Source organism: Falco naumanni, chromosome Z, assembly GCF_017639655.2.
Source record: "Falco naumanni isolate bFalNau1 chromosome Z, bFalNau1.pat, whole genome shotgun sequence".
Taxonomy (NCBI): Eukaryota; Metazoa; Chordata; class Aves; order Falconiformes; family Falconidae; genus Falco; species Falco naumanni.
The window spans coordinates 48,282,935-48,299,067 of NC_054080.1; the positions used below are offsets into that span (position 1 = coordinate 48,282,935).

The window sequence follows — 16,133 nt, forward strand, 5'->3', positions numbered from 1 at the left end:
GCCGCGGCTCCCGCGGCCCTCGCTAGCGGGGCAGCGGCCTCCGGCCGGCGGCGGCGAGGGGGCAGCGCCCGGGGGCGGCGGTGGGGGCGGCGGCAGCCGCGGGCCCAGGGGCGCGGGGGGCGGCGGAGGACGGGGCCAGCGCGGCTGCCATTTCCCCTGGCCCTCAGCGCTGCCGGGCGGGCGGGAGCGAGGGCGGGCGGAGGAGGAGGAGGAGGAGGAGGAGAAGGAGGAGGAGGAGGAGGGAGGGAGGTGGCCGAGCCGGAGTGAACTGAGGCGCTCAGCTGCCAACACTCACACATCGCCTGCCGCCGCAGCAGCGCTGCTCCCGGACCCGGGCAAGAGGGACAGCGGGAAAGCGAGGAAAATCCAGGCGCGGGAGAGGAGGCAGAAGATCGCTGGCAGGGGGAAGGAAGTCAGAGGGGAGGGAAGCGCGGAGAGAGGGAGAACGAGCCCTCCTTCCCGCGGAGAAGACGACTTCCCATGTAGCTGGGGACAGAGGGAGAAGCTGGCGCTCAGAAACTGAGAGAAGCTTTCCAAGCAAGTTACTTAATCCCCGAAGAGCGGCGGGAGGAGGGAACAGCAGTAATCAACGATCATAACCATTATTCCGAACCCCTCATCATTTAACCCCCGGGCGGTTCAATGCACTACTCCAAGCTCTTCCTAGTTTCCTCCTCGGGGTAACTTCGGAGGACACGCCGCCGGTGCTGCCCGGAGGTGAGAAGAAGAGCCTCGGAAGAAGGAAGGAGAAGTTTTGTGGGGGTTGTGTGCGGAGGAGGAGAAGATGGGCTGGAAACGCCGCTGCTGCTGGGGAGGCGGAGGCGGCGGGGACCTTCTCTGCCGGCTCACCCTGGTGCTGGGGTTCCTGCTGCCCGCCTGCAGGACGCGCCTTTACACCAACCACTGGGCTGTGCGGATAGCTGGGGGGCTGCCGGAGGCCAACAGGATAGCTAGCAAATACGGATACGTCAATATAGGACAGGTAACCCTCCTTAAAACTACTTCCGAGCGGGCGCCGGCGGCGCGGCCAGCAGGCGGGCGGGCAGGGTCCGCTGCCGCCGCCCTGCGCTGCCGGGGCAGGGGCACGGGCAAGGGCAAGGGCAAGGGACGGGCAGCTCCGCGGCCGCCCCGCGACCCCCCAGCCCCCGCCGCGGGGCGGCCGGCGAAGCCCCCCAGCGCCGCGGGCCGGCGGAGGTGATGCGCGGGGGCAGGTACGCGGGAACCGCGCCGGAGGGGCCGGGCTGGGGCCAGGGCCGGGCTGGGGCCGGGGCCGGGGCCGCAGCGCCCCCTCCGCGGCCAGGTGCGGAGCGGGGCGCGCGCCGCGGAGCTGGCCGCGGGGGGCTCGGGGGGCCCCGGCAGAGCGCTGCCTCCGCGGCGGCTGAACTTTGCGCTCCGCGCCGGGCACCCTCCCGCCCCGCTTGCAAAGAAAAAACCGCCAGTGCAAGAGGAGCCCGTCCCGCGGCGAGCGCCCGTATCCCCGGCAGCCAGGACGTGGCAGCTGCGCCCGCCCGCCCGCCGCGGGGGGCGTCCCGACCCCCCCTTCTGGCGGGGCGTGCGTGAGGAAGGAGAAGGTGACAGGGCTGGCCCCGGTGCCCCGGGGCGGCCGCCGGGGAGGGCGGCGCGCCCGTGCGGACCGGGGCCGCCGCGGGGCTGCCGCAGGGTGCGAGCCGGGCCCGCGCTGCTGTCCCGCAGCCCGCTCGCTTTCCGCAGGGTGCGGTGTGAGCGCAAGCAGGAGGAGCAGTCGGGTCTCGGGTGCCGGTGCTGTGGGCAGGGTTCGCCGGCCCGCGCCCGGCCGGTTGGGCAGCACCTGGGCTCTGCGGAGGCCCGTGAGTGTTTCGCTGGAAAGCGCCTGGGTTGCCGGGATCACGCCGTGAGAAAATGCTTGGATCCATCCATCCAGGTCTGGGAACTGCAAGTGAGGAAACACCGGGTTGTCGCTGGATCCTATCAGGCTGGGAAGTCCTCGCGCCTGCTACAGCTAGGCACAGTTGCTGCTTGAAATGTCCTAAGATCACTTTTTCTGACAGAGTTTGTGGCCAGTATCCTAGGCTTCCCTGAGAGTTATCCTGAAAACAGGAGTTGCAGATGTAGGGTTTAGCAAGGTGAGTGCCTAAAAAATAAACAATTCTGTTCTTGGATGTTTGCACCCAAGTGTGAAGCAGTCTTTCTAGACAGTGGTTTAGAACTGAAAGTTTAGAAATGAGCATTTACGGGTACACAAGGCTTTATCTTATACGTGAGATTCACAAAAATGCAGTGCATTCACACAGTGGGCCTTTTACATCAACCAGATCAAAGTGAGATCCAATTATTATTTGTGTTGTAAGATGAGTTCCCCTTTACTCAAAAGTTTGAAGCATGCATCTCAACTGTTCACCATCATTGCAAGTCTGAATAAGAAAGCTGTGCAGTCTGTTTAGATAAATAATTTACATAAGAAAAGCCAGAAAATGACACTGAGGGAGCACAAAACACAATGTGTAAAGATGCACTTACTTAAAAAAAACCATGAATACTGACTTCTCTTCTGGAGCACTTGGGCAGGTAAGGAATGTTATTCCCGGGTGGAGGCACAAAAGTTCGGGAGGAAGGTTTTGTGTCAAAATTGAACGCCTGCCTTGAAATTGCCATTTAGGAATCCAAGTGCAAACTTTTTTGCTTTGATGTCTTTCTTTATATCTTACATGCATCTTTTGCTCAAGGTGTTTCTCTGTATTCCTGTTTGGGCCTTTGCAGTGCCGAAATAAGCAATATAGTCGGTTGGAGGATGTGCTTCTTCCCCTTTGGTCTTTTTTCAAGCCAGCTGGCTATCTCAGAGCCTGCTTTCTTATACCCTGTTATCCAAACCTCATGTTGTATTAAGTAAAGAGTGTAGTAAGCCGCTATTGCTTCTTACATGTCAGTGAAAGTGCCATGTATACACCTATGGGATATTAATAATAGATACATTACTGATCAGGTATACCGATGGGAATGAGAGCAAATAGAGACTATAAATAATGAAAAACTGGAAAATACAGTACCAGGTATGCCAGTGAAAAGAGAGCGTGTGTGAAGGGAGCCAATACTGTTGCTTAGTTATGCAGATAAAGAGTGCAGGTAGAAGATGAGTATAAGGAAGTTAAATGATAGATTCATGAGAAAGAAAACTTCAGTAACAGTATGAACTAGACTCATGGGAGATTCCTCATCTTCTGGCTGTAACCAGCCTTTAAGAAGCCACAAGAAACAGGTGGTGGGCATATGTGAAGACATTCCACAGAGCTTCCTATATGTATTTTGGATTGGAGTAACTGGCTGCTAGATGTCATTGTGCCGTGCCAGCATAGAGTGCAGCCCTCTGCCATTGCAGTTAGACACCCTAAGAAGTGTTGTGCATTTGCACAAAGTCTTATGCAGAGTTTCCTTTTATGGGTATCTTTTTACAATAGCCAGTGTTAAGTTTCTGGTAATTTATTGCAAAATCGTCTCCAAATGCTATTTTTCTGACAGCACATTTGTTAGTATGTTGGCGGTCAGTCTAATGTCTGTTCTTTTATTCCCAGCTCATGCTTATAAAACTTTCATCAGACTGACCTGGTCACTAGATAGAATTTATAATTTGAGAATTCAGAGTCCAAATGGCTGTGGTCTGACCATACATAGTTTAATATGTAAATATATGGTTCAAAGCCTGTGTAAAATTGTTCTGTAACTGTGTTTCTTAACTATATGAAAAAATATGTAATGTTTTCTGTGAAGCTATCGATCACTCTTTGTAGATTGTATCATTTGATAAAGATGATTAAAGGGAGTAAGGTATTAACTTTTAGAGAAAAGAAGTCAGGAAATATCTGGACTAATGAGTTAAATTTGCCTGTAATGGGCTTTTTGCGTAATTTGGACACAGAATAGTTGACACAGAACAGGAAGTACAAAGGAACAAAGAATGGGGCAAGAATCTACTGTTTGTTATTGAGAGACAATTGCAAGCAATTTAAAAATCTGTACTTAGTGTGAGTTGTTGAAAGACATCCTCTTAGCTGAATACACTGTGAGAACGCTGAAAGAGATAACCAGTAGGCAGAATTCTCTGTTAGAGACAGGACTTCACATGCTTATTGTCTGTGTATTGTGGCAGCTATGGCCAGACAATTAAACTTTGGTTTTGCTGATAATACCTCTCCTAGGTAAACTGAGAGATTATAATTAAAGCTGCAAGTGTTAGTCAAAGCTAAGTTGTTTACTTCTGCTTAAAGGAGGAGATTACAAATCTCATAAAAATACACATCCAAAAGTCATCTGAAATAGATTTTTAAAAACCTAGTGTAATGCATTAAGCATAACATTTTTGGTTAAATTAAATTTGTGAGCTCATCTTTAAGAAGAAAGTGCAAAGACTAAGCCCAGATCCCACTATGGCTGTCCCAAAGAACCAAATCAGTACAAATGACCCAGAAACAGAATGGAATTAAAATAGTCAAGATAAGACATAGTGAAACTGTGTATAAAAATGAAAGTCAAGTAGGTGCAGTTGCAGCAATGCAAACCAGGAGTATTCTGACAACAGTTATTTACATGCTTAAAGCTGAAAGGAATAGTGGAGAACTGAGGGATTCTGAAGGTCTTACTCTTCTTACCAGCCACCCTGTTAATTTTGAATGAGTGGAGGTGCAAGGTGCTATGGAAGAGTTTAGTGTAGATTTGGATTAAAACAGTTGAGTGTAGGCAGCATTTGGGTTGTATTTGTGGAAAAAAATGTCATTGAAAGGTATACTAAGCTGATCAGTGGAGACAAGATGGTAGACCCGGGAAGGCTGTGAACCATTAAAATCAGACAACATCCCTTCTCCCACTTTTCTTTTTGGTGCATTCACAGTAACAGGTAGAATTTAGCTTTCCCTTTTTGCGGTGCTCCTGTGATTTGGCAAATATCCATTTAAGTCTTGAAATAATTCTTATGTCTATTCTCATTGCCATGGTGATGACAGGAAAGCTACAAAGCCTACTTGGATGGACAAGTTAGTCAGAAATAGATGGCAGAAAGGGATGTTAAAACAGGCCTTGACATCACTTACTGGTAAGCAATTGAGTACTCCTGCAACTCACAGCTTCTGGTAAACTGTTGCTTTCAAACTTCTTGTGTGATCTCCATCTCTTGTTACAGAAATTTGAAGCTTTAGCTTCTCTTCTTATTGAAAAGAGGAGTTTTCCATTAATTTTTAGGGGACGTGGTGCTACAGAGAACGAATGTTCTTTTACTTGCGTGTTTTTGCAAGCTACATGTTCTGGTTCTTGTTTCCTACAAATTACTCCAACATACAGCTCATTTATCCTGTATTTGCTTACCATTACCACTGTGAAGTTGACAGTAGACGTAGAAGTTGGTGGGGTTTTTTTCAAAGATACTTGAATTTTTGCAGTAAGTCTAGTGAGACTCTCAGTAATTTTCTTCATATATGGCTTGGAAAAGCATAGACCAGCAAATTAGACCTATCATTGTATCAATTGTTATTCAGTTTCTGTTGGAGACTCTTTCCCCACAGGCCTGAATGAAGGTTACACATCAGAAAAAAAGAGGCAGTAGATCCCGTTACTGACTGAAACAAGTGGGCAGGATACCCTTCAGAAAGTCAGTGATTTTGATTGTGGTACTTAGTGCCACCAGGTTGGAGCTTCTGATTTGGACAGTAGGGCCCACTTGAGCTGACACTTAAATTAACAGACATTCACTTAAGGCCTGTTAAAGGCCTGTCCCATAACTTTAGGCTTAAGTACATGGTTACTAGTAATGTAATTTCTGTGACATAACCATAGCTGCTTCGAAGACAATGGAGCAAACACAGTGAAGCATTAATATAATCTACAAAGGAATCAGCCCCAAATCCTCTTTCATTGGGCGTTAAAGTAGCACAGACATGTAGTATCAGAACTTAAATGCATAGAACTGACTTTTTTTTTTTTTTTGTCCTTTTCCTATGTATTGTAGGTTATTTCTGGCCTGCCCTTGAAATGCAATTAGTGTTTCTTTAAGGAGCAAATCCTTGCCTCATGAAAAGGTTGCCTCTGTTATTTTTGCATGGTTCTTTTAAGAAAGTCGTCTGCACTAGTGAACCCTCTAGGAGTGTGATAAGTTAGTATAATGCAAAGCAGTCGAGGAGCTGTTATAAGTTACACGGTGGGTGGAGCAATATAATGCATCCCCCAGCAGCTCCTTGCTGACATATTTTACCCTTCTGTTTTGCAGTGGCTGCACTAAGCAGACCTTTCTCTTAGAGCAAAGCATCTGTCACTGACTTTTGAGAAAGTTTCACTGTTGGCAGCTGTTCAGGGTTAAACATATAGTCTGTGTAGCATTGTACAATTGGTATAAATATTATGACTGTATTGATAGCATGGAAATTCCTTACTATACAGTGAAAGAAGGAAGCTTTCTCTTGATACAGCCATGAAAGTTAAGGTATACTTATATGTCACCTTGATTCCCATGAATTTCCTCATTTCTTGTAAACACAACTTCTCATTAGTTCGGTGGTAAAATATTCTCAACAGACTGGAGAAAGGAACAGCAGCTTACAGAGGGATGACTTGTAAAGCATCTGAGAAGTTGGGAAAGCTACTCTGGGCTCCAGTGCTGAACGCTTTTGTGCTCTTGAGCTATTGACTTTCCCCACGTTTCTTCATTTATATGGATAAAAGAGGAGGAGCTTCAATAACTAACTCTGGGCACATAAGCTTATTTTAATTTGAAATGTGTGGGCTTCAAAGTAAGGAAGTTTTTCTAGATTTGTGCCTTTCTAGAAAGTGGTGCATCATCAGTTTCAGGTTGCTGTCATCATGTGCCAGGAGTTTCTCTTTCAGGCAGCGGACTTTCATTGAATGTGCAGGAGAGTGGGAGAAACAAACACCTGATACCCAAAGATGATGAAAGAATGGAAAAGATAAAGATGTCTTACCTGTGGCTCCAACAAGGGACAGAAAAGTTGCATTAGTTAGTATAGGAGTAAACTTTTGATCCTTCTGTTCCTTTTTCATTCTTAATTCTAGGGAGGGGCTGAGGATGGGTCAGCACTTTTCCAGATCACATCTTCACTCTCCTAGTTGTATTTTTCCAGTAATTTTTTTTTTTCCTCATCTCTTCCAAGGTCTAGTGGCCTACTCCCCACCCTTGGCAAGTGAGGGACTACCCTTTCCCTACAATTTTCTTCCTGCAAGGAATACATACTGTTTGCCAAAAGACACCTAAGTGAGAAGCTTAAGGTGTGACCCAGGAATCACTGTTAGATATACAGATGTGTTTTTTAGACAAAGTAAATGCTGATATGATTTGCCAGAAGGTTTTTCTTTGGTTGTTTTTTGGGTGGGTTTTTTTGTTATTGTCGGGTTGAGATTTTTTTACTTATTTATTGGGAGTTTATAGATTTAAAGCCAGCAAATCACACAGAAATTTAATAAATATTAGTTCATTTCAAACCTGAGGTCCCAGTGATGGCACAGAGAAGATGTGTAATGAGATCAATTGATTAGAAAGAATGAGAGGAATGTCTCTTTTCCATTTTCCAAATCTATTCCTGATGGGAGGCAAAAGGAAATTTTGCAAACTAAGTAGCTGAAATTGGAAGACTAGGAAAAAAGCATTCAGTTAAGAGAAAAGGGAGGTTATTTTAAGATAAAAAGCCTAAAGCAAGGTTGTTTTCAGCAAAGGCAGATGTTTGCTACCCTGATCTCCACCACCTTAACATGGATGACTCAGAAAAGCAGGATGGTAGGGCTCTCTGTGCAAAGTTCAGCTACCCCATCATATTAATAATATACTCAGTAAATAGAAGAGACATGCCTCTTAAGATTCTGTGTGGTCACAGCATTGAAACAGAGTATAGTCTTACTAAAATTTAATACCTGGGATAAATTTAATGAAGTCCTGAGTATTAATGATGCAAGTACCAGAACTTCAGTATTAAAAGAATCAAAGCTAGATATACTCTAACCTTTATGCACATGGAGATGTAGTGGGGTTACACAAATACACCAAGGAAAACTGAATTTTCTCCTATTCATGGCAGAAAGGAGTACATTTAGGGACTGGTAGAGAGTAACCACCAGGTAGAAATATCTTTGGAAAACATAAGCACTGAAACAACATTCTTGCAAATGCTCACATGCCACAAAACCAGAAAACCAGCACATATTGGAGAGTACAGAGGGTATGCCATGGCTAATTACTTCATACTTAGCCGTAGTTCCCTTGTCTGTGCAATGAGAGAGATGAGGGAGAGAGAGCAGAGCTTACTATTGCTAGATGTGAGCTTTCATTAGGAGTCAGATGAAGAAAAGGATGTGCCAAATGGGTTCCCGTGATAGAGGTAATCTCATATTCTTTGTATGTTGTTACAAAATAAGAAGAGATGAGAATCTTGTTTAACAGCATAGCAGTCAAGCTACAAATTATGTGATGATTTTTTATTTAAAGCCCTTAGGCAAACACACGCTAAATTAGACTTTTAAGAATAACAATTAGTTGCAAGCCCAACTTACAAATGGCAATGTTTGTGAGAACTGCTGTCTCAGGCAATGCATAAAGAAGTGGACCAGACTATAATAAAATGGAAGAACTAGAAGAAATCTGTAAAACATACTGAGGTAAATCAGTAGTGCATCATACCTCTGGTATGACCGTGATCATGTCTGGTATGACATACCTCTGGCTGACAATGGCTGACAAGTGTAGAAATGAAGGGCAAGGGGCACACCTCTACAGATCCATTTGTCCATCACAGTGTCCTTGAGGAGGATCACTTATGCCCACATCTTTTCTGGCATCTATTTAACCAGTTTTCAAAGGTCTTCAGTAAGGAAGTTCCACAGTGCCAGGACATGGTGGGGTCTAGTGGCTCATTATCCTCTTAGCCACCTTGAAGTCTAAGCTGTATCTGTCATCCTGCAGTTCAAAGCCCACGTTTCTTGTTTCTTTATGAAGATAAAAAGTACCAAGAAAAGTTGTAGCGTTCCACTCTTCCTGCCACGCACTTTTATCTTTCTTTATCCAAGCCCTGTCCTTTCCCTTGTTTCACATAGGTCAGGCTTTCACTGTTTCACTGTATCAGTCTTACTGTTTGACTATGGTCTTTCTAAGTGATCCTCATATGCTTGAGCAAGGAGCTGCTGAAGTGTTACAGCTGAGTACAGCATAAGGATCCCTTCAGCTGTCCTCAGGACAGCACTCCAACTTACGTAGCCCATTACGGTGCCTGTCTGCCCTGTAGCTGCATGCCATTGTTGACTTTGTTCAGCTTGTGGTCTGCTACAGTTCAGAGGTGGATTCTGACAAATTCCTAGCCCATTGATCTCCAGCCTGAATTAATCCAGTAGGTAATTATTAATTAGGTGTAGTACTTTGTGTATGCCTTTGCTGAATCTTGCCATTTTCCCTGGCCTTGTTTTACAGTTCCAGTTTGTTTTGAATTCTGTTCCTGCCCTCCAATGCGCTTGCAGAAGCTGTCTGCTTCTTCATCCATGTTGTGTATAATAGGTGTCTTTCTTATGCCAATAATCAGGTCACTAGTTGAAACATTGACCAAAACAGCTTCTAGAGGAACTCTGTCAGGTAGTCATTTGCTGCCCTGCCGTAATAAACAGCTATATCAATGTTACTTACATAGTTTTGACCTACTATTGCGTAGTTTAATTTTGTGCCCTACTTCAGGAATTCAAAGTAGACTGTTAAGTAATACTTGAAGATAGATGCAGTTTTTAATTTGCAAAGTATCAGCTTGAAATAAGTATGAAAATCACAAGGATATTGGATTGGACTGGATCATCAGTGACTGCTATTATATACCTTAAGGTGCTCATAAATGGATCTTTTTACCTCAGTTTTAAACAAATCTAAAACTAACCAGTTTTAGAAGTGGGTTTGTTACTTGTCCTCAGTCTGGAAAGTTGTGTTGGTTTTCCTTTCCTGTGCTGTTTTCCAACTTATAGACTGAATTTAGTCATGGCCAATCTATATCTATGCTTGTGCTTATGTGGCTCATCTGTTTCCGCAGCATGTTTTCAGGGGGAACCAGCCTTCACTTGTTCTGTAGCTTCTGTTTTCCTGTTAAAAGATAGGCTTCCCACTCTGTGGTCATCCTGGTTGCTGTATTTTGATTGACATCTGTTTGCCTTGACCAGAAAATGATGACCAGCTTGTATGCAACCTCCCCACTACTTTCTGCAATGTCATAAATAATTCTCTAGGCTTTGTCAGGCAAGATATTTCCGGTCTTGTATTTGCATGTTTTGCATCTGTTTTCTGTGATTGACCAGTATATCTTTCTCTTCTCCAAATGGTGAATTGAAAAATCACAAAGTGGGGGGATACATATATCAACCGTGGATGTGAATATATCATATGGTTCCTAGTGAAGAACTGTGATGTTCCTTGTCGCCTACCAAACACAGAACAAAATATGGTGAAACAGAATCCGGCTTGCCAGAGATACGGCTTAAGACAGTAAGTGATTATTTGGCAACATGCTGGACCTAACTTGATTGATACTTGCAGAATGAAAAACTCTTTGGAATGAAATATTGGCAAGTCCAGAAGAGTATCAGAGTTACACCATGAAATCCTGCCAGAATAGCTTGTTGTGGAAATTCTTGTGGATTACATGGTGGTGTATGATGGAGATGAGACTGAAAAAGGCACGTTAGCTGGGCATGATATGGATTATATAGTTCTAAACAAATTAGGAAAAAAAAAAATCTCAGAACAGACACTTCCATATAGAAGCAGGGAGACAGCATGGTTCTAAATGAGGGATGGCCATCAACAAGAGGCCATTTTTGGTCATTACAATTTTTTCTCCTTTTTTTTTTTTTCTTTTTTTTTTTTTTTAGAGACATTTTTGTGCCGCCAGGGAATAGGTCTCATTTATGTTTGTTTTCCATGACCAAACAGAACTTACAGAGATGTTACAAGTCACAATTAAAACCTTTGCTACATTCTCTTAGTCATTCTGCTTCAAACTGGAATAAAACCACTAGGTTTTGTGCAAGAGTGCTTAGTGGGCAGTGAAAGTGTGGCTGAGTAGTGCTGCATGGCTGAAATTCAAGCCTAGAATTAGAAAATGTTATCCTTTTTAAAATATTTAGCTTAATCAATAGTAGCATGTAGCCTCTCCTCTGGATAAACCTAGAAAACATTTCGTTTGCTTTTATTGAGCTTTTGTTTGTAGAGCATAACCTGATATCTTAAAACAGGAAGGAGAATGTGCACTGTTTCTCACCTCTGAAGCCAGTAGTATGACAACTAGGGCATAGAGAAGTAGCTCCTAGAACACTTCTGTTCACGTGAACAGCCTTTAGTCAAATACTGCCACAAGCACGCAAGGCCGTTCTGGGTCAGTTAGAAGATCACCTAGCTCCTGCCTATGGCAGTGGTGTTAAGTTACTGTCTGTGGGAGAGAATGAACATGCTTCTCCCTAACACTCCCTTCAGCTCGGGAGAATGCCTGAGATGGATATGGTTTCTGTGTACTAAGAAATTCTTGAGGTTTTCTGGGGGTTTCTTTTTGGTTCAGGTGCTTGTCCAGTCTTTCAAATAAAAGTAAACTTTCAGCATCCACAATATTCTTTGGCAAGGATTTAAAATGTTTGCTACTTCACTGCATGAAAAACCACCTCTCTTTTGCTTGTTACTTACCAGCTTTCTTTGATGGCTACTGAAAGAGATGGTGAAAGCTGTTCTCTGTCTGCTCTTACACAGTTTTTTAGATTTCTGATATTTTCCCCTAAATTATGTCATATCTAGACTGAAAAGTCTTATATTACCCAGGTATTCCCCATACAGAGGTTGTGCTTTATTTTCGTACATCCTTCTCCCACTTTGAAACTTTCCCAGCTCTTTTATGCTGTCTTTGAATAGGGGGACTAGAACTGCACATGGTATTTAAAGTGTGGCAAAACAGTGGATTATTCTTACAGTGTTGTGTTTTCTGCTTTATTCTCCATAGTTTTATTGATCGTGTCTATTATGTCATTTGCTGTTGGGACTTCTACTGAGCTGAGTTTCCATGGAAGTCTGCCATAACCCCGAGATCTTCACTCCTCAGTGGTACTGGGCAGGTCAAAACAGTTCATTTTAGTGTGAGGTTGAGTTTGTACATCACTTCATTGGTATTTGTCTACATTGGAATTAATTTGCCATTTTATTGTCGTTATTTGGTTTTGCAGGGTCCTTCTGTGGCACAGATCAGCCAGTCTTTACATCTGTGATTGTTAACAACAGCTGGCATGTACACCTCATTGCTCACTCCCTTATACATGTAGTTATTTTTATGAAGTAGTGTGGGTCCCAGAAGAGGTTCTGCCGTGGACCTCAGCAGAACTCCTGCAGGAACCTCTGTCCATTGTAAGAAGTTAATTGCTTTTTAATAAATAACAATTTACTCCTAAGCTTTGTTTTCAGTCTTTTAACTGATTGCTTGCTTCTGCAAAGACCTTATGGCACTATATGTTGAATTCTTAAAAGCTGTTGGTGAAGGACATTGTTGAAAGCCTTTTGGAAATCAAACAACAGTATGTCTATCTTCCCATCTTTATCAATATGCTTGAGTTCTTCAAAGTACACTAATAAATTTGTAAGACGGAAGTTTCCTCTGTTTAACAATTTCCAAGGTGGTAATTTTTTATCCAAGTGTCTGTTAATTATCTTCTTTCTTAGTTCCTACTCAGTTGCTTAGTAGTGAGTTGCAAGTCTATAGTGCTTCAGATCTCCTTTTAAAATTTGACATCACATTTGTCACCCAGCTGTCTTGAAATGTGAAGTCTGTTTCTTAAGGGAGAGGTTTCAAGCCACTGCTCCTATTGCTTTCAATTACTTCAATTTACTGCATAGTTTTATTCAGCTATTTCTCCATGTTCCTTCCACACTCAGGACCGCAGAATATTTGTACTTCAAGTATTGTATCTCAACTAACCCATCTGAGCTGAATTGAAGCAAACAAATTAATGAAATACTGAACTCTGAAAAAAAATATTGATACTTTAGGAGTGTGCTGGGCTCCGGTGAGCCAAACATAGCAGGGCTTTAAGCTGAGGAAGTTCCCCTACTCCTCTTGGAAATGAGTAGTGCTGCTTCCTGCGGGAATGGACTTCAGAATAAGTTCTGTTTTCTCTTGAGCAACCAAGAACTGTCCTGTGCAAGGGGGAGTAATTTTACCAGTTGGGAGTGGAGTGGAGTCAATGCAGACAGTGGTTTTACAGCTTAGATTAGCTTTTTCTGCTTTTGAAGAAAAACACTTCTCCCTCTGGACTTCAAAGAGAGTCTCTGAAATTTAGCTCAGCAAAATCTTCAGCTGGAGATTGTAAAGGTCTCAATAGCCTTTTAGTATGAATATTAGAAATGCATTTGTATCTGCCTCAATTGTATCAGAAAGTCTGACAGACCAGATGTGTTCCATCACTACTACACAACAGCAGCTCTAGCCCTAACTAGCATAACAGTATTAACTACAATTCTGTTTTTGGTTTTCCTCTTGAAAGATTCCTTTTTGTTCCATTGTAACGCAAATCATTCTCCTTCCTTGGGTTGAAAGTGCATTAGCAGGATTTTATTCACACCTATTTGAAGTACATGATCATTCCTAGAGAGAACATGTACGACAATATCTGGCATTTCCTTGACACTCTTGACAGATGCTCATCTCTGGATTACTGTCATTACTCCTTTCTGCCTGTCACTTCAAGCAATAAATTTGTTTCAGCTCAGACAAGTTTAAATGTCCATTGTCAGTGAACAGGCTCATCCTGATAATTATCAGGTTAGTAGATGACCATTGTGGCCAACTGACAAATCACAAAGTCAATGCCTGGGAAAACTGTTAACTGGAATTAAACAGGGTCAATGAGCCTTGCTTTCTGAAAGAGTTAACCATCCTGTGACCTAAAGGGGCTCTGGACTGTGTTGGCATCACAGGTCTTGTCAATAAATGGTTCTACCGTCTCAACAGATCGCTCTTTTCAAAGCTTTCTTGCAGATAAATACCATTCCCATTTTGTGAATTTTAAGTCATTTCCATTTCTTGCCTGGCAATTACAAGTGTTAATCTGACACACTTAACTGCACTGTGAGCAGTTCTAGTGGTGGCTGGGATCTGTATTAATCTCCTGATGTTTCAGATCTTGTATGACTTACTTGACATGAAAACAAATATTTCAAAATGGAAATGCAAATCTGTTTTTAAAGAAGAATACATGGGTTTACCCAATTAATTGCTACCATTCTAACTGAATGGCTTTTCCCTGTTTCACTATTTTGGTTTCATGTATTTAACACCAACATATTAAACAAATATGGAGCAGAAAATTTCTGCTTTCCCCAAGAAAATCTAGTTTCAGGTACAGAGCTAAGCATTCGTTCATCCTTCAGGTTGTAAGATTCTTCTCTCCAAACAAGAAGGCCACCAAGGAATATTCTTTAGAAGTGTGAACTGGACAGTGTGTGGAAGCTGTGACCTGTTTTTCATTGGTTTTAGTAAATTTAGGTATTTCATCTTGAATTGCATATCAGTTTTTGACTTTTCTCTGTAGTCTGAAGTAATTTAGAAGCTGGTATATGAACCTAGACATGAGGGTGCTAACAGTCTAAAATGTAGGCATCACTGAGGTCTGGATTTAAAAAAAAAAATTCTTTCTTCATTAAATGCTTATTGCAGCTCCCATTAAATACAGTGGATAATCCCACAGATTCCAGTGAAAGCTGAATTGAACTGTGGTTGCTCTTCTAGCACTGTGGAAGCTGGTACAGCAGGAGAGACCTACATATATCTGAATTAATATGTTACCATTTTTGTTGTCATTGCAAATAGCTACTTTAAGTGGAATATTACATGACTACACTAGAATTAACAGTCCCTTGGTGTGCTGTAATACTGCTTTGATATCCTCAGTAAACATTAGTTATGATGATATCGCTGTTTTCTTTCTTACTAGGTTTGAATGCTACGTAATGCGATCATTTTGGGGATTATTTTTTGGTCTCGTTTGCTTGCTTACTTGCTTTTTTTCTTTTATGTGTATCTTTAGGTCCTGTCAAAATGAGAATTTTTTTGTTTTCATGCTATTAAGCTTAGGAAACGATAAGATCTTCACCAGAAACTGTTACTCATATTGAATAGTTGTTGCTCAAGTTGTCTTATAAATAACAAAGAGATTACATGTGGGTGTGGGGACTTGCTTATATAAATAATAGATACTGGCAAACCTAACTTATACACAAAAAATGTATGAACTTTAGTACAGCTGTAGCGTTAACCAAGTAAGATAGGTGAATATATCAGCATTGTGCCTGGTTCTGGACATGTTGCGTACTTCTCTCTGTTGGTTAAGCATGTTGTACAGATAGAAGATCACCAGACTGTGATACAGCACAAAGTTGAGGAAGTATGATCTAGTTCACTGTAACACAGCATTGGATTTAGTGCCTACATGCACCACATAGATGAACTTAACTCAGTCCTAGGTATTCCCATGAGTCACTTCTTTATTACTCTTCAGTAAATTATATTGGTGATAGAGGAGGAAATTGCTTAAATGAAGTCTCATGAGAAAGTCAGTTAAACGAAAACATTGTATTTACTATGACCAATAAGAGCTGAATTCAGATTTGTAAGACAAAGTACAGCATGAAAAGGTTTATTGCTGGCAATATAAATGTTCGCTGGAAACAGTATGACTACTGTACGTAACTGCATTAGTCATTTTGAATGTTGTAAACTCTCTTGCTATTAATGTGCTTAAGAGTTTTATGCTGATGTTTAAATAACTGGATAGAGATAGAACAGTGTATCTAACTTGGTGCCCAGTTCTTAAATCTTTTACTTGTGCAGGTAACCCCATTAGATTTGATTGCCCTTGATTTAAGACTTTTAAATTCCATTAGCCCCAACGGAGTTATTTCTGATTTATGGTTTTGTAAATGAGAAGGGACTTGATCCCACTGGAACTGGGTGGGTGTTTAGAAGTTTCAGGACAGGGACGATGGTTGTTAAATGTTTCATGATTGAGATTTAAAAGGAAATGAATATGAATATCCTTCGCTGTGAAACTTCTCTTTCTGTAGTTTATTAAAAAATAAACCCTATTTCTTAACTACTTTTTATGCTGTTTGC

General features: G+C 42.5%; 1 protein-coding gene across 2 annotated transcripts in view; it reads left to right on the forward strand.

The window, feature by feature from the left end:
* The first annotated feature begins 268 nt into the window (after window positions 1-268).
* PCSK5 (proprotein convertase subtilisin/kexin type 5) overlaps window positions 269-16,133 on the forward strand; it is a 246,494-nt gene continuing 230,629 nt past the window's right edge. Inside the window, exon 1 of one of the 2 annotated variants that reach the window (XM_040580316.1) lies at window positions 269-982. In XM_040580316.1, the coding sequence (XP_040436250.1) occupies window positions 785-982 (198 nt within the window). In that variant the 5' untranslated portion in view covers window positions 269-784. The remainder of the gene's footprint in view (window positions 983-16,133) is intronic. The other variant, XM_040580315.1, reaches the window with a different exon arrangement.